The sequence below is a fragment of the Onthophagus taurus genome, chromosome 1 (assembly GCF_036711975.1).
Source record: "Onthophagus taurus isolate NC chromosome 1, IU_Otau_3.0, whole genome shotgun sequence".
Classification (NCBI taxonomy): domain Eukaryota; kingdom Metazoa; phylum Arthropoda; class Insecta; order Coleoptera; family Scarabaeidae; genus Onthophagus; species Onthophagus taurus.
In genome coordinates this window covers 8802553-8829498 of record NC_091966.1, presented here as the reverse complement: position 1 = coordinate 8829498, position 26946 = coordinate 8802553, and the positions used below count along the sequence as shown (strand labels likewise).

The following is a 26946-nucleotide window of genomic DNA, read 5'->3' as shown; positions in this document are numbered from 1 at the left end:
GTTAAAACTGAAGGAGAAAACGTGAAAGTTATAAAAGAGAGTGTTGAGGCATCTTGGAGCACTGCACTGACGGAAGAGAATGCACTGGCCACAGATGAATTTGGAATATATCGGTAGAACAGCGCATGCTGTCGTTTCACCGTAATTATTTTGAGTGACTGAAAACTGGTGAATATTCAGGACGAAGTATCGTCGGTTGGGGAAAATGGTAACCAAGCAACCAAATTATGTCCTGTTCTAACCAATTAGTTACTTCCAAGAAGAGCGATTTAGTTTATGATACGGCACGTATTAAATTATAGTAACGAGGAAGCTACGCTTTGTAATTTCTTTTTTATAATCAGGTTTTATCCTGAAGATGTGGTACTAACAATAAGTGAGTACGAAACTTGTTGAAAAATGCATTTTTTTAAAATAATAATTGAGAAGTGGTTATTGAGAGAAGTGGTTATTGAGTCACATAGAAGTTTCATGCTTTTTAGGATTAATTATGTCCTCCAAGAAAAGCAATTTGTTCTTTAAAAACTTCCCAATTAAATTATTAGATTTATTTATTATAAATACATTGATTACTCTTTCATCACTATCTGTATCATAATTAACTGTATCTACAGTACTGTTCGTATTTTTTAGTCTTTGAGGATGTTATTATATATGTTATATATTATTTCGGGAAATGTAGTCACTATAAAATGTTCACATCTTCCTTCAATGTTGGTCAAAGTGAGATCTTGGAAAGAAAACGTTGTTTTTACAAAAGTTCAATTGTACATAGATCATGGCTACAGTGAACGACCCATAAAATACCCAGGCGACATTGTATGGTGTACACACGATGTTCTTTCTAAACCTGAAAGATCGTTCTGCAAAAGTTTAGAAGTCTAAACAAAGAAACAAGAAAAAATTAAATCTACTCAACTTACAATGATAAGACCTTAAGAAACAAAAACGACTATAAATTTATCAAGACTGCAATAGAAGCCCATAGGGTATTTCAAACGGATTCACTAAACACTATTAATCCTAGGTAAAACTTAGGAAGTTACTTAATTCCTAGGTCGTTAGTGGTAGTTAGGTGCCTTTCCTCCTAAAAGGACACAGCGTTACAAAACCTCTAGAGAGAGGAGGCCAGAGGTCGATTTGAGCTGTAGCGCCGTTTGTTACAAACTTCGGCCATCTAAATAATCCGCAAAAACCGACTGGACCTGGAGAGGCTTTTTGTGTTGTGACACTGCTTTAGCAAGATTCGCATTTCTCGCCAAACGCTGAATAGCTGTTATGTAATTTCGAGACTAGGTGGCACGAAATCTTAAAAATTAAATTTGTGGGGTGTTGCTTGAATTGTCAACATTGACTGTTTATAAGCTGTTTATATTAACATCAAAGATCCTTCTGAATACCGCATATTAGAGGGCTACCTCGATCGCAATAGTAACGCTCCACAGATGAAGAAAGGTCTTTGGTAGCTTAAAGCCACAAATAATCCGGGAAAGTCTACAGATTAATGGAACGGGTAGAGATATGATAGAAGTAGTCAGGAGCCTCTACGCTAATACTGTTAAGTAGATAAGAACGAACAACCACAATTCTGAGGAGTTAGAAACTAAAAAAGCAGTAAGACAAGGAGAAGTGACTCAGCACTCGCTGCTATTTGTTGTCACAATGGATGTAATTATAGCGTGGGGTGTTATCGAATGCAACCGATGTGGTTTGAACTATGTGTTTTTGCTGATGATGTGGGACTGTGTGCTTAGGGAAACCTACAATATTACTTGGAATGTTGGAATACTGAACCTACAAAATGCGAATTACCTAAAAAAAAAATGTGATAACTCTGCAGGTAGAAGGACCTATTATAGAGCAGGCGGACAAATACAAATATCTAAGGTTCGTAATAAGCTTAAAGGCACCCTGGATGACGAACTGAGCAGTGGAATAAGGGCAACGCGTAAAGTATTCCAATCCTACAGAAGATCCTTTATAATTACTTTAAAATTACCAGAAATACAAAAATGGTGGTTTGCAGAACAATATATATTGTTCTAACTTGATTCATGGCTGTGAAAACTGGATTATGACAAAAAGACAGAAGATCCGAACATAAAGGATGGAAAAGTAATATTCGAAGTAGTCCTTAGGGTGGCCAGAACTGATAAATTAAACACGACCCCATTTAAAAAATAGTGGAGGATATTAACCTGTGATGGTAGGGGCATATGATAAGGATAAAGGGCAATATACATGTAAAAGGATGTTGCAAGCCACGACGGAAAGTAGAAATTAGAGATGAAGACACCGAGTCAAGTGGAACGATATCGTGAGAGAGATCATGGCAACTGACAGCAAATTCTGAACGAAGTCAATGATGTTGGTAGCTAATACAGAGTTGAATAGAGAACTCCAGGGGACAACCTTAATATTTATGGGCATAAAAAGAATTGATTATGATGATGATGATGATGTTTAATACTCAGTCAGATGTCTAGTTCCGATTTTTACTTATTTTCGTAATGTTTCATGACATCATCAGAGTATATTCAAGTACGGATTTACTTCAGCTGCGTTCTAGCAAAAACTATAGTAAATGTAGTTTAGCAAAAACTGGTATGATTTGCAGTTTTCATAAAAATAGGGAAAAATCGAAAAATCATAAACTGAGAGAGTCTGATAGGCACAGTTGAGTTGCTTACTAGAGTGATGAAACATATTTCCATCATTTGGGTTGTGCTTACAAGCACAATCTGTGGTATCGGAATGAAAGCAACCCAACTAATATCCAGCAGAATCATCTAGCTTTTAAAGAATATAGTTTCGAGGATGTCCGATTTCAATAGAACGAAGTGACACCACATAGCTTGGGCAACAAAGTAAGTTTTGGTGGAAATTCAAAATGTCAGTGAATGTTAACATTTTTATCATGTTAAAGGTCACGAATGAGCAACGTTTATATAATATTAAAAATTGTTGCCACAATTCTGAGTCGGTGGTTGTAAGTTTAAGAACGCTGATCCAGGACCGCCTTTACTGTTAGATGTTGTTGTACCAATAAGGCAATGCATTGGGTACAAAAAATACTCGATATAAAGTTCAGAATAAGCCAAATTAGTCGATTTCACGTAATTCGGGGGAATTGGGAATTCAAACCACATTTTTCTTGGCTTACACCCACGAAATCAAATTAAAATTGATCAATCATTTAATGCGCTAAAGTTTTTTAGATTGGGCTAAAGATTGAAAAAGAACCCTGGATTTCATCGAAAGCTCATTTTTGGTTTAATTACTTTGTTATCAAGCATAATATACGTGATTGGACAGTCACAGTGCTTTAAAAGACTCCATTACAACCACAAAACGTGTGGTGTAGATTTCAGCCGGAAGTGTGATTGCAATGTTACGATCAATGGAGTTCGCTATTGTGCCATGTTAGATGATTTTGGCCAGAATTGGGTAGACCTGACATCAGTGATATGTGCTTCCAATATCATACCTCACAGCTTAGCAAATAATTGATCTATTGTAGAAGAAGTTCAGTAATTTCGAGAGTTGGTCCACCTCGTCTATATGATTTAACGCCATTAGATTTCATTTTGTGGATAACGTAAAGTCTTTGGTTTATCATCTTCAAAACTAAGGATACTTTTACCACACCCTGTTTAAGCTACCTTAGATATGACTGTAAGATTTCTTTTATGAATGCTATATTCTTGATAATAACAGCCAAAAAATCACTAAAAAATGACATAAAACTTTTTTAATTGTGCAAAACAGAATTTAAAGAAAAGTTCTACTTCAAATTTTGAAGTATAGTTACATTATCAAAACTGCTAAATCTAAACTTAAACGTTATCTACATCATTGTTGAAACGAAATAAATTTGAAATCGATAAAAAAATCAAGATCAAGGCCACGTTTTAATCTCAAAAATACGGATTAAGAGGATTAAGATTTGGTTTTATCATTTGCAATATCATTTTTTTTTTAACTTTTAAACTTCTGATTTATTATATTTTTATGTTTATGATGTATTTGTACACGATAATATAATTAATATAATTTGCGAACAATAGTCGCGATGAGCGGACAAATAATATATACCAATTCTAGAAATTCAAACGACAATCTAATTTGCCCATTAATACGTAAATAGCCATAAATCAAAAAAGGGTGATAATAGCAAAACCATAAATTAATAAATTAACTCAGATTAATTTGTCGTTATAAAAACATTATTTTTTTGAAATCGTTAGTATGAAAATAAAAATGTTCAAGTTAACTATCATTACTTTGTTCCTTTTATTGGGAATTACATTTGGCGATGAAAATGTGAAGTTTATTTATTATTCCCGATCGGGAGCAGCGTCCGTACAACTTCAAACCATCGATATTAACACCGCTGATATTGACGCTGGAAAAAATGTAAAAATTATTTGTCACGGTGCTTTTACAGACAGTAATGCAGATTGGTATAATCCGATGATCAATGCTTATTTGGATAAAGGATATCAAGTTATTGCCATTGATTGGGGGAAATATGCTAAAAATATATTGCAATTCGTTAGTAAATCTGATCATGTAGGAAACTTAGTTGGTGAAATGATTGTAAATATACACAAGACTAAAGGAGTTGACTTGAGTAACGTTCATTTGATTGGTCATTCTATGGGGGCTCATGTTTCCGGATATGCAGGTATGTTAATAAAATGTCGAAAATGCGTTTAAAATAATTTCTCTTTATTTTAGCACGTTTTGTTTTTAGCCAAACTTCCTCACGTGTTGGCAGAATAACCTCTTTAGATGGTGCTTCAAAAACTGTTATTCTTGGAAAAACCGCTTTATCTCCATCAGATGCGGACTTTGTCGATTCTATCCATACAAGTTTTACCGATAAATACGGCTCGGTTTCTTTCTTCGTAAACGGTGCTGTAGATCAACCCGGATGCGGTTCTTTAGAAAGTATAAATTATACAACTAAAATCTTTAGTATCTCATTAATTTAATTAATTTTTTTAAAGTTGATTGTGGTCATAATAGAGCTCCAACTTACTACGTTGAAAGTATAAACAGCAACGGATTCGTAGCTGCAAAATGCGAAAATTGGTCGACTTTTACATCCGGATCTTGCGATGGAAACGAAAAAGTTATTATGGGGGCTTATACTCCTTCCTCATCTTCTGGGGATTATTATTTACGTACCAACAGCCAGTCTCCATTTGCTTTGGGTTAAAAAAATATTCTTTTTAAAATAACAATATAACAACATGGTATATATATATGTATATATATAAGTATGTAGATTTATTTAAAAACAAAATAAATATAATAACAAATACAAAAATAATAGTCTGCTTGTTTTTGTTTTGATTAATTTGTATAAATTTTATGTATAAACGTTGTAATGCCGTAAAATCTCCAGTAAAATTGGTTAGAAAATTGCTTAAATCTCATGAATGGAAGCACACACGCAAATTCTCTCAAGGGAAACGTAACAATTTCGACTCTCTGATGTATATTAACTTACGTAAAAGATAATACACGATAAAATCTTTATGAACACTTTTAAAATTATCTTTTTATGAGTATTTAACATGATAAATCAAAATTGTAATCTATTAATTTTAAGTAGTAGTAAAATTCGAGAAAGAAAAGTGGATTAAATACGTTCAAAATTGTATAGATGGATTATAAACATTAAGAGGGATTAAATTAATTCTGGTTCAATGAGAATTTATATATTTATTCATTTGTATATTATTAAATCAATTTGGCAATATTAATACACAAAACATGGAGTGTTATTGATATTAAGTTGTTATTTCCATATCATTTAATCTATATAATCCATCTATACAATTTTGAACGTATTTAATTATTTAAAAACAATAAGTTGTTTTCAACTGCTTAATGCTACCTTTAATTATAATTCCATACAAAATTTATCAGGACGTTTTGGTAGGATTCAAAAACAACTCCTTCTCTAAAACAGATATAATCAAATATAATCACATAATATCACATAGAATTATATAGAATTATTTGCAAATTTGGTATTTCATCTGAAATTGTAGTAGATAACAAATTCAATGCTAAATTTATAACGGTTGAACATCGTGGGTCGAATGAACCTAATGTTCATCGAACGGCAATTAATGCAGCTAAGAATAGAACTCGAAGTTGCTCATTGAAGCTAACCATAGCTGATGTTGCAGGGTCATCGTAAGAAAGTTGCATTATGGGAAAAGCTGGATGTTGACCAGTATTTACGATTTCTTGAATTGTTAGTATTGGTAAAAGATTACAAATCCCATAAAGGGATAAAATGGATGCTTTATCTTACAAGGCTATGACTGGAAACATGTTCATTGTGATTTCCCAATCATCACCCTTTCTGCCTTACTAGTGGGTATTGTCCAAAAATCTTTTGCATTCTATTCTGTTAGTGGCCAGCTCTCTTGCTTCAAGTAAACTATTGATTGCTTTATTCTCAAAAGAAAACAAATAATTACTGCGTTGTCTCATGACGCAAGTTCATTTAAATTTCACTCGGAAAAATGAATTTTTTAAGCCAAAAAGAAAAAAAATATTATGGTTTTAATTTTTAGTGATAACTACATTTGTTGAAGGTCGTTGTTACCTGTCTAATACATGATATAATCATCAATGCCCGTTTTTCTTGTCCTGAGCCATCTGATTTCGCTCACACCAATAATGTTTATGTAAAATCTTTTATACTGTCTGCTTAAGCCAATATTCCCATAGCATCGATACAAAATTGAGTAACGTCTAATGCAGAGCTCCGGTTACAAGCAACCTTAGTTAAACTTGACTCAGGTCCATTACTACCATCGTTTAGTTAAATTTATCTGATAGATAAACCCATCTACTAGCCAATCAGAGCGCGTGAAATAGCCGTATCCATAGTAATAATCCCATAGATAGCTTAACCAGAAGATGGTAGTAACGAGCCTCAGAGGCTGACTTTGCTTAATTATGAAGCTACAAAGTCGCTTACGGTCGAAGCGCCAAAATTAATGTTACGTCAATTCAAAACTGTCAATTCTCACTACAGCATCTCGAACGCAGCTATACTAATAACAATTATTGTACGATAAACCAGGGTTGGATTGATATTTATTTTATTTATTTATTTATTTATTTATAATTTATGGGTACAGAAACAGGACAAACCCAAATGATCTGTACCACGAAAAAAATTTACAATAAAAAAAAGAAAACGTGTACCAAGGAAAAATGAATAAAGAAAAAATCAAAATTATCAAAATTAAGGCGAGCAATTAAAAATAAAATTAAACTTAAACTAAAAACACCGGAATTCAGATATTATATATATACAAAAAAAAAGATAAAAGAAAATAAAACAATAATAATAATACAATAAAGCAAAAAAGCCAAAAAGTAAAATAAAATAAAACAATGCCTAATAGCAATAGTAACGGCGAAATTAAACATTATACAAAAACAGAAACCAACGAGCTACCAAAACGAAGGAGGTAATTCGCTGACTGCATTAAAAAGTATGCGCCTAAACGTAGAAAATGAATGCTGAAACAAATCAATATCGAGCTTATCAGCCTGACGAGTCATTCGCAACATAGGGGAGTTTCGAAAAGCATTGGTGCACGGAATAGGCGTACAGAACAAGAAATTAAAGCGAAGAAGACGGGGAGGTACATGAATATTGACCGAATTCAAAAGAACTGTGGAATCACACATATTGTGTAAAACCTTGTAGAAGAATAATGTGTCGTTACACAGGCGACGTTGTCGAAGGGGCATTAACCGAAAAGATCTGCAAGACGAATGATAATTAATATAATGTATGGAAGATTTAAAGTTTAGATATTTCAAAAATCTAGATTGAATTTTTTCAATTCGGTCAATATAAATAAAGTATTGGGGATTCCAAACTACAGTGCAAAAATTAAGAATACTGTAAACATATGCGAAATATAAATTTTTAATCGCGTCAACGCTTACAAAGGAAGAGGTGGATCTCATAATGAAACCGAGCATACGCCAAGCCTTATTAACAGTAGTGTCAATGTGCTGTGCGTAGAGAAGCTTGGGATCAAGAGTCACTCCAAGGTCTCTAATAAAGGAAACGCGTGTTAAGTTTACGCCAGCGATGTTGTAATCGTAATGAACAGTATTCTTCCTTCTCGAAAAAGAAATAACATTACATTTAGACAGATTTAGGGTCAAGTGGTTTTTAGTACAAAAGTCAGAAATCCTGAGAAGGTCAGTCTGCAGTCTAGAGCAGTCCAACGGAGAGGAGATACGCAGATAAAGCTTGAGATCATCTGCGTACATTAGACATTGACAATGTTTCACAACCTTGAAAATATCGTTAACATAAAGATTAAATAGCAAGGGTCCGCGGTGGCTACCCTGAGGGACACCCGAGGGAACTGATATAGGGTCAGAGCAATATCCGTTAACAGAATATGGTGTTAATAGTAACGCCTCGGCTTAAATAAGCAATGTAAACCTACATAATAACAACCCAAAATTAGTAAACATGCTCTGTATTGTACTTATACTCAGTATTTATACTCTGATTAAGTCGATCTAATATGTGCAAAACAGGATTGACTTGATATGGTATTAATTGTAGCGCCTCGGCCGCAAGCAACCTCGGCTTAATTGAGCAAAATCATACATTTTTATTCTACATTTAGCTGAGGTTGCGAGCTACCAAATCTTCACCTCCAAGCTCCTGACCTTCTCAAATCTTCCTCCACATCATCCATTCGTCTTTTTCTCAGTTTGCCCTTTGGTCATCAACCCACTGATCTGCAATCTCCAACCTCACTTTGTTGTCTAATCATCACTCATTCGTTCCACGTACTCCATTCATCCAAGTCTCCAACTTTTAATGAACCTGACAATATAAGCACCATCTCTCAATTGGCTCTCCTTCCGTCAAATGTCCTGTGTGACACTAAAATTGTGCGTTTCACAAGTTTCATCATGATAACATGATTTGTAAGCTATAAAATATGATTTTCTTTGGTACAATTTATATTTTTTTCTATAATACTCCCAAATTGTTCTAAAGTCAACCGAAGTAACGCTCCATTAAATTTTGTTACCGTCTTATGAAATTGATTAATGTAAAACTGACATTTCGTTATTCAAAACGAGATAATTCAGTTTTTGGTTTTATATTTACACACAAATAAGTGATACAAAATAAAATAAAAGTTTCTTAACTTCTATTAACTGATTACAGAAAATGTTAGTAGAAATCAGAAAAACGCCATAAGTTTCTTAAAACTTTGAGAAGCGTAACACTCAACTCTCTGTTACTAAGGAATTTAGATTTACGATCGATCATCGAGTCCATCAAACCAGAACACAATTCCAGAGAAAACGTGCATTTGACTAAATTACACCAAATCTAGTATTAACGAGTGTGATTTAAACAAATGGTGAATTCTAAAGCAGTATGATACCTAATGATGAATCACCATCCTAAAAAAAGCAAGAGCAATAACTACATTTTGAAGTTTCTGAAACTATTACAAAGGCATTCAAATTGATTTTGATAGATTAAGTCATGTACAGGTCATAGAGTTTGCACACAAGTATTGGTTTTAAATGTTTAATATGCTCGGTTATAAACAATTTTTCTGTCAAAGCGGGAATAATACATGGTATGATATAAAACAATAAACTAATGTTCAAATTTCATTTATTATTTAATATAATTCATTTACATAGTTAAGTTCAATATTATTTCAAAGTTCATTATTTTTTTTAACCCATTGCATAAGGAGGTTGGCTATTAGTACGCAAATAGAAATCTCCCGAAGCAGAAGATGGAACATTTTCTCCCATAACAACTTGTTCGTTTCCATTACAAGATCCTGATGTAAAACTGGACCAACTTCCACATTGCGTAGCTACGAATCCATTGCTGTTAATGGTTTCGGTGAAATAAGGTGGGGCTCTATTATGGCTACAATCAACTAAAAGAAAAGATATTTTAAAATAATTTTTTTTTAAATATTTATATTAAAATTCATACTTGAAAGTGAACTGCATCCAGGTTGATCTTCAGCTCCATTTACAAAGAAAGAGACTGATCCGAATTTATCTTTATAACTTGTATGAATGCAGTCGACAAAGTCTGCATCTGAAGAGGATAAGGGAGTTTTACCAATTAAAATCGATGTTCCAGCACCGTCTAATGAAGTTATTCGGGCAATACGTGAATTAGTTGTACTAATAACTTTACGACCTAAAATAGCAAGAAATAATTTTTTTTTCATTAAATTTTTTGTTGTTTAAATTACCTGCATATCCAGCAACATGAGCTCCCATGGAATGACCAATAATATGAACTTTATTAAAATTAATTCCTTTAGTACTTTGTAAATTAGCAATCATTTCTCCAACAAGATTTCCAACATGATCAGATTTACTAACGAACTGTAATAAATTTTTAGCATATTTCCCCCAATCGATGGCAATAACTTGGTATCCCTTTCCCAAATAAGCATTAATCATTGGACTATACCAATCTGCATTACTGTCTGTGAAAGCACCATGTATAATAACTTTAACATTTTTCCCTGCGTTAATGTCCACAGTGGAAATATCGACGGTTTGAAGCTGGACGGTTGGAGCTCCTGCTCCGGAATAATAAATAAATTTCACGTTTTCATCACCTAAGCTTATTCCCAAAAATAGGGATAATACAACGATTGTTAACTTAAACATTTTGATATTGGTACTGACTTATTGCATAAAATGGGATGTATTTATATCAACGAATTAATCTGATTTATTAATTTATGATGTTTTAGGGAACAAATTTTATGACTTTATACGTTAGAATGCAATTAATAATGAGTAATATAATTATTTACACAAAAATAAATTAAATGCGTCTTATATTTACGACGAACCGCTTTATCAATTACAAGACTTTTAGAAACAAAAAAAGATGTTTCAACTAGAAAAGTTTTACTGTAGCTTACTTTGAAGTTAAATTAAATTTAAACTGAAGATTTTATGATGTCTGCTGTAAAATCAATGATACCAGATATGGGAAAAATCCAAACACTGCCTTAAAGCATACAGTGTGTTAATTAATTATAATTTAGCAGGAGATTTTTGTTCAATCAAAATATAACTAAAAATTTGCATTGCGATGAAATAAAGTAAAAGCACAAAAAAATCACGCGAAACGATCGACATGATGAAATTACGTGTAAAATACAATGAAAAGCGTGAAGCGCAAGAGTAAAGCAACAAGTTAATTTCTATATTTAACCTAAAATTTGAAATGTGTAAATTCAAAATTTAAATCTAAAAACAGTCAAAAAAGTTAAAACTAAAAACACACCAAAAACAAAGAGCAATTTTGTACTTTTTTACTGGTTTATTAAGAAGCTGGTTATTAAGATAAAACGAACAGACATTACAAGTGTAATGTCTGAACTTCTAATGTCCGTTCGTTTTATCTTTATCTCAAATTTTAATGTGTTACTATTTAAAATTTTAATCATCTGTAGACAAAACTTTAATTTATAATGTATATCCGTCATTGATTTGTGACAGAAAGTATTGGAAATTCTACAATTGTTGAAAGTGCACGTGCGTTTTTTAAACTCTGGTTTATTAAATTAACGACGCTTCTGAAGATGAAACTTGTCAAGCCGAATTTAAGAATAAACCAGTAAAAAGGTACAAAATCAATTAATTTATATTTTCTTCGATTACATTTATAATACTGGTAAAATGGATTACACAATCAACATTGATCATTTTTATAAAAGTCGAAAATCAAAGAATAAATGGTGCTAATAGATCAGTTTTGAAATTAACTGTGGATTCCTGAGTGGAGATGTGAAACATTTCTAAGAATAAACGTATGTGGTAATTGTCTTCTTTATCTCATATTGCAGTTTCATCAAATTTGAAAACATGACCTGTGTTAATACTGTGTTTGTGCTAAGGCACAACCTCCTATTGAATTTCTAACATCGCTTTTATGTTTGCTTAATCTTCTCTTCTACCATTAACAAGTTTGGCCTATGTAAATACTGTTACAATTACCACAAGGGACGTTAGACTGATAATCTGTAGGAATTTTACTTTTTAAATTAGAAAAAATTTAATCCAATTTGAAGGGATAATATTCTCTTATTTTTAATTCTGATTAATTTGATGATTTCTGAACACATTTATCAGTTTATCTGTTAACTCCGGTATGTAAGTGATTTTTTTGTAGGTTATTAATTTAAAGAGTCTTGTGACTGAAGGTCAACACGATTCCTATTAGGAGTTACATTAAACAATAATTTATTTAACAATTTACTACTATTCGTGCAAAAAGTCAAGGCCCCTCACTTTAGAGATCGATATCTTCGCAACCGCTCGATAAAAAAAATTGCGACAAAGTTTGTTGTAATCACTGAACATTTCTACGTAACATATGTTAATTTGAAAATTTTCGGATCCACGATTTTCTTTTTATCGCGAGTTAAATGAAAAAAGTAGTCGATTTTTTACCGGTACAGGCAACTTTGTCAACTTTGCGATTTTTTTTCTCGAAAACTATAGTATGAAAAAATTTTAATTTTGAACAGGTGGTAGTCTGATGTGTTCTTAATGAGTGGCATATTTTATTTTTTCGATATTCCATACAGTTTTGCGGAAAATTACGGTTTAGTAAGACGTCGTTATGTCGAAAACGGCTGGGTAGATTTCCTCGCGGATTTGACCAAAATATGTCAAATAGTATCGGTTGTCGAATTCCGTTATCAGTTTTTCAAAATTAGATCTCCCTAATTTTTTATGAGCGATTTAATGGAATCACATATTAAAGAGAAACAGAAATAAATCAAATAGTTTTGGAGAAAAAAAATCGCAAAGTAGACAAAGTTGCTGGCACTCTCAAAAATCGGGTACTTTTTTCACTTAACTCGCGATAAAAGAAAAACCGCGGACCTGAAAATTTCCAAATTAAAATGTTATACGCAGATATGTTCACTGATTATAATAAACTTAAAAACTATAAAAGATATCGATCTCTAAAGTGAGGGGCCTTGACTTTTTGCACGGATAGTAGGGTATGAGTTATCTACAAAAATTTTCTTTAACTTATTTAAATTGGTTTGGATCAGTTGTGGTTCCGAAATATTGACAATTCTATGTTTTATATTCCAAACTGTATTAATTTTATACTTAACTCTGTGAAATTAATTAAAATGAATATATCTGCCTGGGAAAGTTGGTTTATTATATCAGTCAAGTATTAATTGATTGTTAGGACGTCATATAATTTTGGTATCTAAAAAAGGTACAAAACTTTTTTTTTTCACATTCTTTAGTAATTTTTATATGATTGTCAAAACTAATGAAAATGTTAAGGACCCTATCCTCAAAACCATGAGGTATAGATAAAATAATATCGTCGACATACTTTTTTATGAATGGTAACTCAAATTCTAATGTAGGAATTATTTTCTGTAAATATTAGTTAATATAATATTAGTTTATTAAATATTATTGATTAATTCCACCACGTTATGTATCACTCGACTAAGTGACAAATGACCAATGTTGAGAAAAACGGGATTTTTGTTTTCACATCTCTAAAAATATAAGACTTCTCAGAATAAACAGACTCAAAGTATTGAAAATTGTTTCGTGTCTGTCTATTTTTATCACAGAACACTGATGGCGGCTATCACAAGATTATACAGGATGTTTCTGTAAGTTGTGGTATAAATTTAATCACAAATACTAGAGTCAAAATGATGAGTCAATAATATAGTTTGATTTTGTACTTTTAAACTGGTTTTTAGTTTATATAGAATTTAAGTCTAATTAGTTTCGGCCCTTAGCCATCTTCGGAGACTCTACAAATAAATTAACATCTCTCATCTTATCCATTTTACAAACAAGTCTCTTAATATTTCTTTTGTTAAAAAAAATCACATATCAATGTCGAAATCAAATTATTGATTACTAATTTACAATATTAAAGTTTAAAAAATTGTAAAATGAAATTAAGGACGAAGTGTTACAAATTTACAGGTTAAAATTTAAGAACGCAGTTTTTTAACAAAAGAAATATTAAGAGACTTGGGAAAAAATCAAGAATCATCACACGTTAAAAATAAAAAGAAAGTGCGGAAAAGTGACTAACACTAGATTAACTTCAGTTATAAAACTTCTATTATATGATAACTAACTTCAAGTTTAAAATGTCAACCTAAAGGTCAACCTCAATTTGCTCAACTTTTTTGTTTTTTGAGATAAGTGCGTCATGTTTGGACTCATTTCAAAAGTTTTTTAATAAAGAATACATCATGAAAGAACATCATGAAATTGTCCATTTGTCTATTATATGATATCTAACTTCAAACTTTAAAATGTCAACCTCAATTTTGACATATTTGTAATCTTCATTAAAAATCATTAAAAAATTCATTAACAATCATTAAAAATAAATTAAAAAGTATGATGTAAATCGGACTTGAAATCGTATAACGTGATTGGCGCTTAGCTTTATCCTTTAAAACAAATGGTAGTTTAGGTCTTTCGGTATTCTGCATTTTTTCTAAGATAAATTACACCTTTACCTACCACAAAGCATGAAAATCTCTAAAAAACGATAAAATGTCACTTAATCAAGTGATGTATAACGCGGTCCAATTATCGTATCCGACATCATCATTGCAAATATGCAACCAATATCACAGTATTGGTGTTGCAATACCCAAATCGCGTAAACGACAAAGTTTACGGTCAGTACAAGAAAGTTAATGGTAAAAGATCATGGAGTAAAGAAGACTAGCAGTACTTTGAAAGCCGATATTCATAAAACCAAGTAACGGAAAAAAAGATACCTGGCAAAAACCTTTACTTCAAATGAAGAGATCAAAAATCACCTAGATCAGTTTTTTTGGCAGCAAAACACTAAAATGTTAGGGTACCTTTACGTTGGAGCTGCGATTAACGATAATAGCGACGATACTAACAAAACAACGAAATTGTTGCCATAGTTTTATATGCAGGTGTTTATATTGGAACAAGAGCTGCGATAAACAATAAGAGCTGCGCAAAATTCATTTCTATGATGCTGTTTATAGTGGAGCGTTGATAATAGTGACAATCTCTGCTTTTTAGGTGCCGTTTTCATAATATAATAAATACCAAACGGTATACGTTTGGAGAATTTCATTACTTTTATCAACACTTAAGGCAACACCCTGCAAAATTCATGGAATATACATCACTGTACCCCATGTTATCATAGGTAGAAGCCTTTCCACTTCTCCCTAATCTATTGAAACCTTATAGAAGACAATAAATTGATACAAATAAAGACTACTTTAATGCTATATTATCAAGAGCATGAAGAACTGTTGAATGTGCTTTTGAAATACTGTATACTAAGTGGAGAATTCTAGGAACAGCGATACAAACATTTACAGGTGTAGCTGATGATATTGTTCAGTGTATCTGTTTGCTACATAATATTGTCATTGATAGAGAAAGCATTGACCATCACGTTCAAGAAACAAGCACAACCAAAGCAGAAATATCACCCCAAGTAATACTGGAAGACCAAAAGAATCTGCTGAAAATATTTTAAACGTATCTTTGTCGCAATCTAATTTAAATAGTATTACTATTAGAGATATAGAATTATACATTTTTCTGTATAAATTTCCTATTAATGCCGACCATCAGGTGTGAATAGCAAAGAAAATAGGGAATACAATTAGCGTCGCTCTTATAGTTAGTCGGCTGTCAAACTTGTGACATTTTAACATATTTGTCATAGTTTATAAAACTATGACAACAATATCGTTGTTTTGCTAGTATCATCGCTATTATTGTTTATCACAGCACCAACGTAAACGCACCCTTACGAACGTGGATTCATGCTATTGCCAGAAAGATGGCAAAAGGTATTTGACCAGAATGGACAATATATAATTTAATAAAATGTTTATTCACTATAAGAAAATTGTCTTTCATTTTCATAAATAACAAACGAAATTACTCTACGAGCAACTTAATAATTAGGTAGATGTCGTAGATCTGATCTAAAAGTATCACTTCATGGACTGAGTCAGTAGAACCAGCATTTTCATAGAGTAAAGTATAGATGTTTAAATCTTGTTTTGTATATTTCACTTTCATTATGAAGTTATCGCTTGAAAAGTGAAATAATATATTAAAAAACAAGTTTCGTAAGACACGCTTGAAATGCACGAATTCAATTTGAAAAACGAGTGGCGAAGCCACGAGTTTTTTAATGAATGAGTGCTTTAAGTCTTATGAAACGTGTTTTTTATGCTATTATTTGTAATTCGTGTTTTTATCCTTTTTTATTAACAAAAATAAAATAAATTTTGACAATGTAGGGAAATAGGTATGTAGCGGTTGGTAACACAGTAACACTTGAAAATAGAAATTTGAATTGACAATTAGAAACTGTCAAAACACAAAATGTATGCACCTGAAAAAAATGTTTCATGTACACCTCCCAAAATAAGAGAAATTGCTCATTGTTCAAGGTCCTCATCATTGTGGACCTTGTATCCGATGCTAAGAACGTGTTTAAACATCCATAGACAAAAATTGTCACATTGACAACTAGAAGAATTAATGACCCAATGTCACCAACTTGAACTGGTTCCATAATATGTTACTAAAATCTCATTACTGCATCGGATGCTGTAAGGAGTCTCATTACAGCACCCGTTTGAGTACTGTTATAGCTTTCATTACAGTCGCGAATTACAAAAACAAATACAATATAATATTATCAAGTATTTTAATAATTGTTACGATTCTTAGAAGCACCTCATTCCAATAATTTCTCTCGGGTGTAAAAATTGTTTTTGCGGCAATATCTACTTACAAACAATTTAAGTGAAGCTTGTCAAATAGAATCAAACTCAATTTCAAAGATTATTAATTACATTTCTTAGTACTCTTACAGTGATCAACACGTTTTATATAAACAATTCTTAATAAATACAAATCTTATCAACATTTCAAAGGTTATATTTTTCATATAATTTATCAAAGGAATTTGCGTTAGTATTTACAGTTAAATTCTCGAAAGGAGATTGCAGTCAATAGTAAGGTGTTTCCACATGAACATACTAAAGTAGCTGAAATACTTTAAATTGTTAAAGAAAATTTGCAAAGCAACAAGTAATTTTTCATAGTTCTCCAATCAACCTCGCTTTTGTGTGTGAAATTTTAAAAGTCTCCTAAGAAATGAAGTGTTATAAGTTTCTATTTATTTTACTTTGTTTCCAATTCTACATATCCACATCAAAATGTATATATTAAAATAAATTAATGTTAAAATATGATTGTATCAATTAAACATAAATTTTTAGCAATGACCGTAACGTGTTATTACGCGAGTTGGGCCGTTTACAGACCAGGGATTGGAAAATACGACATTGATGATTTAGATCCAACAATTTGTACCCATTTAATTTATAGTTTTGTGGGGATTAATTCAAACGGAACTATTCGACTTCAAGATCCTGAATTAGATATTGGAAAAGGTAACATTTTCGTTCACTTTTTTCTTTTATATTAATTTAAATTGTTTTAGGTGCTTTATATAAATTTAATGCAATAAAAACTCGCAATCCGAAATTAAAAACTTTAGTAGCTATCGGTGGTTGGACTGAATCCCCAGAGCGTTTTTCTAAAGTTGCCTCCGATCCACAATTACGAAAAGTTCTTGTTGAAGACGTAGTAAAGTTTTTGAAAACTTACGGTTTTGATGGTTTAGATTTTGATTGGGAGTATCCCACAGCTCGAGGAGGGGTAAAAGAAGACAAAGAAAATTTTTCTATTCTCTTAAAAGAATTAAAAGATGAATTTGTTAAGCATCAATTTATGTTAACGGCTGCCGTTGCTGCTATTCCTAAACAAGTCAAGCAATCTTATGATATACCAGAAATTTCGAAATATTTGGACGCGATTCATGTTATGACTTACGATTTACACAGTGCTTTTGATAACGTAACTGGAGAAAATTCACCACTTTTTTCGTCAATTGAAGAAAGAGATAAAACAAGAAATGTCGTAAGATTTTTAATTTTTGCTTAAATAACAATTTTTAATTAACACAATAAATTCCAGGATTCTTGTATACAATATTGGATAGAAAATGGAGCTCCAAAACACAAAATTGTACTTGGAATGGGGTCTTACGGAATTTCATACACAGTATCAAAAGATTTAAAATCATTTAAAGTTGGTGTACCAGCTTTAGGACCTGGAAATCCTGGATTTTACACAAATCAAAGTGGAATGCTTGCATATTATGAAGTATTAATAAAAAGAATCTTAGTTGTTTTATTTTTAATCATATTCTTTCGTAGATATGTAATAAAACGAAGCGAAATGAATGGACTGTATCTCGAGATCATGCACAAAAAGTCCCTTATGCTTATGGAGATGGTCAATGGGTTGGATATGATGATACTTTCTCAGTTAAACAGAAGGTAATATTCTATTAAAATCTCCAAGTATTTCTTAAATTATTTATTCGTTCTTGAATTTTCGTTAATTAAAATTTTTATTTAAGATGAAATATGCTAATAGACATAAATTAAATGGAGTAATGGTGTGGACTATTGATACTGATGATTTTCGTGGAATTTGTCAAACCAAAAAGTATCCACTTTTAAGTGTAATGAGAAAATACAGCAAACCGAAAAAGATTATACAAAAGAAAAGGAAATACAAAGGTAAAATTAAAAGTTGCATTAAAACCGCTTGTAAACGTCGCTTTAATAGTTAATGAATAAATAATAATTAAAACGTATTTTGTGTGTTTTTAATAAATCCTATATAATATTGCATTTGTAACACTATAAGCCAAAAATTAAAGCCAATGGAGAATTGGACTGCGTTATACATCACTTGACTAAGCGACATTTTATCGGTTTTAGAGATTATCATGCTGTCTGATAGGTAAAGGTGTAACTTATCTTAGAAAAAATGTAGAATACCGAAAGACCGAAAATACTATTTGTTTTAAAGGATAAAGCTAAGTGCCAATCACGTTATATACGATTTCAAGTCCGATTTGCATCATACGTTTAAGAACCGACTTAGATACGACCAAGAAATTCTACAATAGAAAAAATAGATGAACCTACAATTTCGGGCCCGTGTCGTTTTCTAGATGTTAGGAATATATCCGGTAATTACCATTTATATGCAGATGACTCTCAAATATATCATACTTTCAGTCCCAACGATATTTCAAGCGTGGTTGGCATGGTCAACGATGACCTACGTATAATTACGGATAGGGCCTTTAAGCATTGTTTAACCCTTAATCCTAGCAAATCTCAAATTTTGTTGTTCGGGCCTAGTGGCAGGAGAGAGGCTATTGCAAATAACCTCCATGGTAAAATCTCCATTAACAGTACAGTGCTCCAGATGGGATCTGAGGCTAAGAGTCTGGGAGTGGTGCTTGATCCTGCTCTGCGATTTGATGCTCACGTCAGCGGTCTGATTAGGAAGTCTGTGGGAGGACTCAAAGCGCTGTATCCTGCTCGCGGTTTGATGCCGCGCGATGTAAAAAAGTTGTTATGTGAAGCATTAATATTATCAAATTTTAACTTTTGCGATGTACTTTATGGACCTTGCTTGACTGTAGCAACATCGAGGAGAGTTCAGTTAATTCAAAACTCATGTCTGCGATACATATATGGGGTTAGGAAGTACGATAGGATCTCACATACCTTGTCTATGGCTAACTGGTTGAACATGGCTAACAGGAGGCGACTACATACGGCTTGTTTAATACACAAACTGCTCTGCAGCGGAAGGCCATCTTACTTGCATAGCAGAATTAGGCATCGCACGGACGTTCATAATGTGAACATTAGGAGGAAATCACTTCTTGTTATACCGAAACATAGGTTAACTCTATATACGCGATCATTTTCCTATACGGTTCAGCAGGTATATAATGACATTCCATCAGTATTTAAAAAATTAAGTGTATCATCATTTCGGCGGCGTTACAGGCAGCGTTTACTTCTCACGCAATAGTTTATAATTATTATATTATATTTTATTATTATATATATATTTTTTTTTTATTTTTATTTTTGTTTTTCTCGTGGTTCGATACGAAAACCAGGCTCCGCGCCTGATATCGCACCATTTGGGCCCTTATTGTAACTTATATAGTTTAGTTTTGAATAGTTTTAAATTTGAACGATTTAATTTTGAATGTGATGTAGTTTTTGGATTAGTTTATTTTGGGTAATTTAATTTGATTTATTCTGTAATACATTAAGGGTCACCAATAAAGGCATTTATTGTTATTATTATTATTATAGTATAAAATTAAAAGTTTATGTCTTTTATTTTATATAGAATTTAAGTCTAACTAGTTTCGGCCCTTGGCCATCTTCAGAAACCCCACAAATAGATTAACATCTCTCATTTATCCATTTTACAAACGACAGCGGTAGGTAGCGCTAGTTAGCGTAAGATATCAATATGTTGCATATTTTTATTGCACTAAAACTAGAACGAGAACTAGAAACATTCGGGTTTAGTCGAGAAAAAAAGTATCAGTTATCAATGTCAACTTTAATTTTATTAGTATATTCGTAATCTTCATAAAATAACCTTTAAAGTGAGTCCAAACCTGACGCATATATCTCAAAAAATCAAAAGTTTGAACTTTTAATTTTGACATATTTGTCAACTTCATAAAAAAATCCTTTAAAATGAGTCCAAACTCGACATATTTAACATTAATATTAATGAAAATACAACCACTTCCGGTTTCAAACATCAACGTTAATTTTGACATATTTGTCATCTTCATTAAAAAACCTTTAAAATGAGTCCAAAGATAATTTATCTCAAAAAACAAAAAAGTTAGAATAAAAAACTTTAACCCCTACGTTAGTAACAATGAAGATAGAAATTTAATTTTTAAATGTTAATACCAACCTTAATTCTTTATTTTTTTTTATTATATTTTTGTTTTTGTGACAAATATTAAGATATTTTATAAAAATTAAGAATATGTCAAAATGACATTGACATTTCAAACAGGAAGTAGCTTATATTGGAATTAAACATATCATGTTTGGAGTCATTTTAAAGGATTTTTCACGACGATTACAAATATGTCAAAATTGACATTGACATTCTTAACCGGAAGTTGACCATAACTTCATTAATATTGAAGATAAATATGTCGTGTTTGTACTCATTTTAAAAGATTTTTAATGAAGATTACATATATGTCAAAACTGAGGTTGACATTGTAAACCTGAAGTTAGTTATCATATAATAAAAGTTTTATAACTGAAGTTAATCTAGTGTTAGTCACTTTTCCGCACTTTCCTTTTATTTTTAACGTGTTTTTTGGGTCATTTCACATTAATTAAAAAGAATCGTCGATTTTTAAGCCAAATGATGATTCTTGAATTTTTCCCAAATTTCTTAATATTTCTTTTGTTAAAAAAGAGCGTTCTTAAATTTTAACCTGTAATCTTGTAACACTTCGTCCTTAATTTCATTTTACAACTTTTTAAACTTTAATTTTGTAAATTAGTAACTTATAATCTGATTTCGACTTTGATACCTGATCTTTTATAACAAAACAAAAAGAAATATTAAAAAACTTGTTTGTAAAATGGATAAGATCAGAGATGTTAATCTATTTGTAGAGTCCTTTACAGAAACAGCCTGTATAATCGTAAAACTTAACGAGTCACCAAACGGTTTCTGTGCTTGTGATAGCTGTCATCAATGTTCTGTGATGAAAATGGACCAAACAATTTTCAATAGTTTGAGCCTGTCTATTCTGAGAAGCCTTATAGTTTTAGAGAAATGAAAACGAAAATTAACATTATTCTCACATATCGACTCATTCTCCTTGAAAATCTAAAATTTCAATATTCATATAGATTTCTAACACTAATCTTCCGTTGTTGAAGCAATATCCTTTATAATATTATGTTATAATATATACAGGTGATTCACATAAGAACCGACACAGCGCAGGGACATGTAGAGGACAATAAATTAAGATGATTTAACGTAATTTATCTCTATACTAAGTTGTACACCTGAGGAGTTATAGGCCTTCAAAGTTGGCTCTTAAATTTTTAAATGTTCAATATCTTCGTAATACATTAAGCTAGAAAAACCAAATTTGGTATACATAATGAGTGTACCAAGAGCATTAATTGGTAGCAAATTGGACTCAATTGAGGCATTTCAAACAATTGATTAAGGGTGATGGTACCCTAAATATTGACAGATTTTTTTAACCTTTAGGCAGATTTAATACATTTCTATTTTATTGTGTCTTCAAACGACAATGTTTTTTAAAAAATATAAAGAGTAAAAAAAGTTTTAGAATTAAATTCCACATGAAATGAGGTAATAATGTATTAAATCCATCAAAAGGTTAAACAAATCATTTTAAAAATTTAAGACCCAACTTTGAAGGCCTATAACTCCTCAGGGGTACAACTTGGTATAGAGATAAGTTACGTTAAATCATCATAATTTATTGTCCTCTAGATGTCCCATTGCATTGAACAGTACAGAAAAACTATCTAACAATAGGAGATAATTATTTTGATATGAGTGAAGAATCAACTATTTCCTGCTTTAAATAATTCTCCAGCATCATTCGCAATTTTCCAAAAAGCTCTTGACTATTATATAAGATTTGTAAATATTGTTTGAATATTGCAAAGAATTAAACATTCCGGATATCATTCACCTGCCAGAAGACTCAAATTCTTTCAGCAACCGCGATTTCTTAATAACTTGTAGATTTGAAATTCCATTTGGGGTAGTTTTTCTATTTTGTTAATTGTATTATTATGTTAATTACGCCGTTAAAGTGTTTTAATACCTTTAAAATGTGATATCAGCCATTCTAGGTTATGTTAACATAACCTTACTTATTATTTAGCAAAAACTGTGATATAACTCAAAATAAAGTATAGCTTCTAGGATTTTTCTATAAAATTCGAACACTAATAACCAATTTTAAAAAGAAAAGGTTTATTTATTAATATTTCTGTTTTAAAATTTACATCCTGTTTATGTTTTTAACAACATAACCTCAACCAATATAAAAGCAAATTTTGTAATGGATAAATCAATTATAAAACTATCATCTCCAACGTTAGAGACTGTAAATAACGTTATAGAGCAAGGAAATGAAATTTATAAAATGTACAGCAAAATAATAGATTCTTATGTTTTGGTATGTACACAGAAAGTTAATCGAAAGATCAAAACTGAATATATCATAGGATTTTTTTACATGTTCTCATTGGAATAGATTACCTTCGTCATGGAGACTATTTTTTAAAGCTATATCACCTAAAGATCTAGCTTACATCCTTGATTATGATGAAAAATTGCTGTGGTAAAAAAAAAGTAGTATTGATGTCTTCTAATACTCTTAAATATCTTTTGATTGTAGCTCTAAAATTCCGCCCTTATCATTATTGTGTCTAAAGAATTTAATGATTTATTTAAGTATTCCAAGATTGCACCAAAGAAGCATGACACATGATGCTACAAGTAACTTTAAACAAATCAAACTGAAGGATTGGTGTGAAATTGATAAATACAAGGTGATGAAACTGTTTTGGAAGAATGTTAAGATGAAAAAACAACATGAATTGTCTGAATTTGCTGAGGTAATTGTCTGTATAATCATATAAATAAATAAAGGGAATGGTTTTATCATTGTAGTATACTTATCAAATGGCTCTGAAAAGCAATTGCAATATTGTGGTGGATGTAGGGGCTGGTTTAGGGCATTTATGTCGTTTATTATGTTATGGATATAATTTGAGGGTGGTTGGAATTGAAGCCCAAGATGAATTAGTGCTTCAAGCAAGGTTAGCCCAGATTTGACAGCTTAGATTTAATAATTAATTTTTCTTCTACAGAAAACTAAATGAAGGCTTTGAACGTTTAGCATCCAAATACGCCCCCAATTTTAAAGACAAACATCCCCACACTCCTCACAATTTGAAATTGACTATAAAAGAAGACATGTGCCCACAAGAACTTTCAAAGGTAATATAATGCTTAACTGTAGGTATCTATTATCAGATTATATTTATATTTCAGTTACTTCAGTCAATATTAAACATATCGAGTGCAGATTTATCATTTGGAATAGTCGGACTTCATCCTTGCGGCGATTTAGGCCCAATTTTATTAAACATGTATAAAAACTGTCCAAATGTTCGTTTCGTAAACGTGGTCGGTTGTTGTTATATGAAATTATCCTCAGGCTTGTCTCTTTCTTCGCCGCATTTCTCCCCAGTAAACATAAATAGTCGTTTTGAATTATCATATCACGCAAGGGAAATCGCTTGTCACGCCATTGAAGCGTATATGGAGAAATTGCAATCCGAAAAATACTGGGAGTTAAAAGTTCACTCATATAGAGCTACATTAGAGAAAATTTTAAATGACAAATATCCGCAATTCCGCTATAAAGCTTTAGCGAGTGTTAAATATACCGAAGATATGACATTTGCTGAGTAAATCAATTTATTATTTTATATTTTGTTAATAAAATAAAAATGTGTTTTTGTAGGTATTGTGAGAAAGCTTTAAAAAAGTTACCTTTAAGATTATCACATGATGATGTATACTCTGATGAAATTTTGGAGTGTCTTAGTCAATGGAGGCATGTAATGACGTTTTATACTGTAAGATTGATGTTTGCCCCAATTATTGAAACTTTGATCATATTGGATAGATATCTTCATATATTACCAGGTATATAAGAATAATTACACCAGAAAAATCTTTTTTTTGCATCAAACGTCTAAATTAAATCTAATCCTTAGTAATTACACCATGTCTATAATATCATACATTAATATAATTTTTAATTTGCTTCAGTTGGCCATAGCTTCATCGACACTATATTTGATCCAAATGTGTCCCCACGAAATTTTGTTGTAACTGGATTAAAGAAATAAAATTAATTACAACCAAGTTGCATTTCATTTTATGCCTTGAAAATAAACTTCCCGATTTTTACATTACATTTCTACACAGTCATTTCGGTCGAGATATTGCACAATTTCCGAAGACTTTTATAGCCACATAAATACCAAGTTAGGAATTAATTTGGTGTGCCTGAAGTAAACTTAGAACATGGATTTTGTGATATAACTTAGTTAAGCTGAGTTCGCTTACGACAAAGCGAATATGACTTTGTTAGAAACTTTATGTATAAATTATATCTGAAGTTGATATGGTATGGTCAAAGTAATATGTTAATAACCGTGTAATAGACTATTAAAAAAAAGTAACAAACTTGAACTTTCTCATACACAATCTGAACGATAAAGCACATTATTGTTGAAAGACATCAAGGACTGTTTGTATACAATTCTTTAAATAGACCACATAAACGATGTCTATAATATTAAAGAAATTTATTATTTCTACTTTTATCTGCATGGTTTACTTCATAGCTGCAATACATAGCGATAAGGTAAAAAGCGCAGAAAAGTAAGAAAAATAATTTTGATAAAGGTTGCTTAAAAAAAATTAGGATTCACCTATAAATGATGAAACAACAACGTCTATTGAAAAAAATAAAACATCGGAAAATGAAGAAGAACAAAGAATGTTCGGTGATGCATTTACGGTTAGTGTTCCTTCTTTATTAACTGATATAATAGGATTTCTATTATCTATTCTAGGTAACTAAGAGTATAGTAAATGCTGTCGCCAAGGTCGCTCATGCTGTAATAGATGCAGTTGGAGATGTGTTAGAACCGGATTGCGAAGATTAATATTCTGTGTGTCCAATGTTAAGTCTACTTGGTCTGTACTAGATTCAGTAAATAAATTTATAATAATTTTTGGAATTGATTTCTCATGGCTTGTCCCAAGTATTCAAATTTTCTGCGTTTCACATGATTTCTAGCACTCACTCTTCAAAAATTGAAGAAACTGGTTTTGGAAAGTTTTGATAAAATAAAAATTTTTCAATTGGCTAAGCCAATTCACTCAATAGTAGCAAAATATATCTGAGATTACTTGACATAGTCATAAACTTTTAGCAAAAATGTGTTTAGGGTTCAAAAGTTTGAAATCTAAGTTTTGCAAAAAGTAAGTACCTAATATAAAATTTATGCCAACGACCACTTCTAGTTACTAACTAGTCCTATAGATGTTTTTGCTTGTTGCTACTTATTTTGTTTCCTTTATGTGACTCAACATTTGATGGAAATGATGAAGAAGCAATTTTGAGAACTTTCTTTAGGCATAAAAAGAAAAATTGTTACGTATTGCCGTGAAGTTGACTTCACAAAAACAAACATACTAAATCTTCAGCTTCTTACGAAGAATCTTATAAACCTTCAAATTAAAAAAATCGTCCAAATGAAGTATAATGCGATAAAAAATGAATGGTGGATACACCTCTATTCTGAAAGTGCTGTGTAAGCTAGAGCTGATATGATTTATATTTTTCTGCGTAGATTTCCTGTTGACTGTTTTGAAGAGTTACGTTATTTGTTACTGCTTGTTTAATTTCCTCTTCCAATTCAATTACTGATCGAGAAGATGAAGAAAAAAATTGTTGAACTTTCTTTAGGAATGAAAGAGTAAGAATGTTACGTCTTGAATTTTGTCTTGTCTTCTTCACTTGGGAAGCTGATGTACCATCAATAATCATATTATTAATATTATAAGGATATTTAATACATGAGCATATTATTTTAAATCTAAATGACATAGCTTCAGATTAAATCCAACAAAGTTTGAAAGCGAGAAGATGATATAATAAATTAAACAATTGTTAGCGATGGGTTTTTAATGCTCGTAATGAATAGTTAAATTTTATTAGAAATTCTTGGACTGTGACAAAAA

The 26946-nt window shown here is 31.3% G+C and overlaps 4 protein-coding genes across 7 annotated transcripts; 3 read left to right on the top strand and 1 right to left on the bottom strand.

The window, feature by feature from the left end:
• The first annotated feature begins 276 nt into the window (after positions 1 to 276).
• LOC111427080 (pancreatic triacylglycerol lipase-like) lies at positions 277 to 5361 on the top strand. 3 transcript variants are annotated; one of them, XM_023062055.2, is made up of 4 exons: positions 277 to 376; positions 4448 to 4687; positions 4741 to 4953; positions 5013 to 5361. In XM_023062055.2, exons 1-4 carry the CDS (start codon positions 277 to 279, stop codon positions 5222 to 5224), a joined length of 765 nt encoding a protein of 254 aa, XP_022917823.2. In that variant the 3' UTR covers positions 5225 to 5361. The 3 variants fall into 3 exon arrangements, with proteins under 3 accessions (XP_022917823.2, XP_071052471.1, XP_071052469.1); XM_071196370.1 differs by lacking the exon at positions 277 to 376 and adding an exon at positions 391 to 2867 and having other exon boundaries at positions 2927 to 4687; XM_071196368.1 differs by lacking the exon at positions 277 to 376 and having other exon boundaries at positions 391 to 4687.
• Positions 5362 to 9695: 4334 nt separating this feature from the next.
• LOC111426836 (pancreatic triacylglycerol lipase-like) lies at positions 9696 to 14004 on the bottom strand. The gene is made up of 3 exons (XM_023061642.2): positions 10317 to 14004; positions 10049 to 10261; positions 9696 to 9989 (listed from the first exon to the last, which is right to left on the bottom strand). The coding sequence occupies exons 1-3, from the start codon at positions 10741 to 10743 to the stop codon at positions 9778 to 9780; spliced, it is 852 nt and encodes a 283-aa protein (XP_022917410.1). The 5' UTR covers positions 10744 to 14004; the 3' UTR covers positions 9696 to 9777.
• A 3111-nt stretch (positions 14005 to 17115) lies between these two features.
• On the top strand, positions 17116 to 18850 carry LOC111427098 (chitinase-3-like protein 1). The gene is made up of 6 exons (XM_023062073.2): positions 17116 to 17341; positions 17403 to 17576; positions 17627 to 18105; positions 18163 to 18351; positions 18405 to 18527; positions 18611 to 18850. Exons 1-6 carry the CDS (start codon positions 17278 to 17280, stop codon positions 18824 to 18826), a joined length of 1245 nt encoding a protein of 414 aa, XP_022917841.2. The 5' UTR covers positions 17116 to 17277; the 3' UTR covers positions 18827 to 18850.
• A 3901-nt stretch (positions 18851 to 22751) lies between these two features.
• On the top strand, positions 22752 to 25940 carry LOC111427030 (methyltransferase-like protein 25B). 2 transcript variants are annotated; one of them, XM_023061987.2, is made up of 10 exons: positions 22752 to 23293; positions 23343 to 23458; positions 23516 to 23735; positions 23791 to 23939; positions 23991 to 24120; positions 24175 to 24593; positions 24650 to 24834; positions 24961 to 25561; positions 25622 to 25717; positions 25773 to 25940. In XM_023061987.2, the coding sequence occupies exons 1-8, from the start codon at positions 23177 to 23179 to the stop codon at positions 25038 to 25040; spliced, it is 1416 nt and encodes a 471-aa protein (XP_022917755.2). In that variant the 5' UTR covers positions 22752 to 23176; the 3' UTR covers positions 25041 to 25561; positions 25622 to 25717; positions 25773 to 25940. The 2 variants fall into 2 exon arrangements, with proteins under 2 accessions (XP_022917755.2, XP_022917748.2); XM_023061980.2 differs by having other exon boundaries at positions 24961 to 25717.
• The last annotated feature ends 1006 nt before the right edge of the window (positions 25941 to 26946 follow it).

Coding starts and splice junctions, on each gene's coding strand:
- LOC111427080 (XM_071196370.1), top strand. CDS start 4,249: ATGAAAATAAAAATGTTCAAGTTAACTATCATTACTTTGTTCCTTTTA. Junction 4,688..4,740: donor TCATGTTTCCGGATATGCAG/GTATGTTAATAA, acceptor TCTTTATTTTAG/CACGTTTTGTTTTTAGCCAA. Junction 4,954..5,012: donor CGGATGCGGTTCTTTAGAAA/GTATAAATTATA, acceptor ATTTTTTTAAAG/TTGATTGTGGTCATAATAGA.
- LOC111427098 (XM_023062073.2), top strand. CDS start 17,278: ATGAAGTGTTATAAGTTTCTATTTATTTTACTTTGTTTCCAATTCTAC. Junction 17,577..17,626: donor TGAATTAGATATTGGAAAAG/GTAACATTTTCG, acceptor AAATTGTTTTAG/GTGCTTTATATAAATTTAAT. Junction 18,528..18,610: donor CTTTCTCAGTTAAACAGAAG/GTAATATTCTAT, acceptor TTTTTATTTAAG/ATGAAATATGCTAATAGACA.
- LOC111427030 (XM_023061987.2), top strand. CDS start 23,177: ATGGATAAATCAATTATAAAACTATCATCTCCAACGTTAGAGACTGTA. Junction 23,294..23,342: donor TAATAGATTCTTATGTTTTG/GTATGTACACAG, acceptor AATATATCATAG/GATTTTTTTACATGTTCTCA. Junction 24,121..24,174: donor GCCCACAAGAACTTTCAAAG/GTAATATAATGC, acceptor TTTATATTTCAG/TTACTTCAGTCAATATTAAA.
- LOC111426836 (XM_023061642.2), bottom strand. CDS start 10,743: ATGTTTAAGTTAACAATCGTTGTATTATCCCTATTTTTGGGAATAAGC. Junction 10,262..10,316: donor TCATGTTGCTGGATATGCAG/GTAATTTAAACA, acceptor TTGCTATTTTAG/GTCGTAAAGTTATTAGTACA. Junction 9,990..10,048: donor TGGATGCAGTTCACTTTCAA/GTATGAATTTTA, acceptor CTTTTCTTTTAG/TTGATTGTAGCCATAATAGA.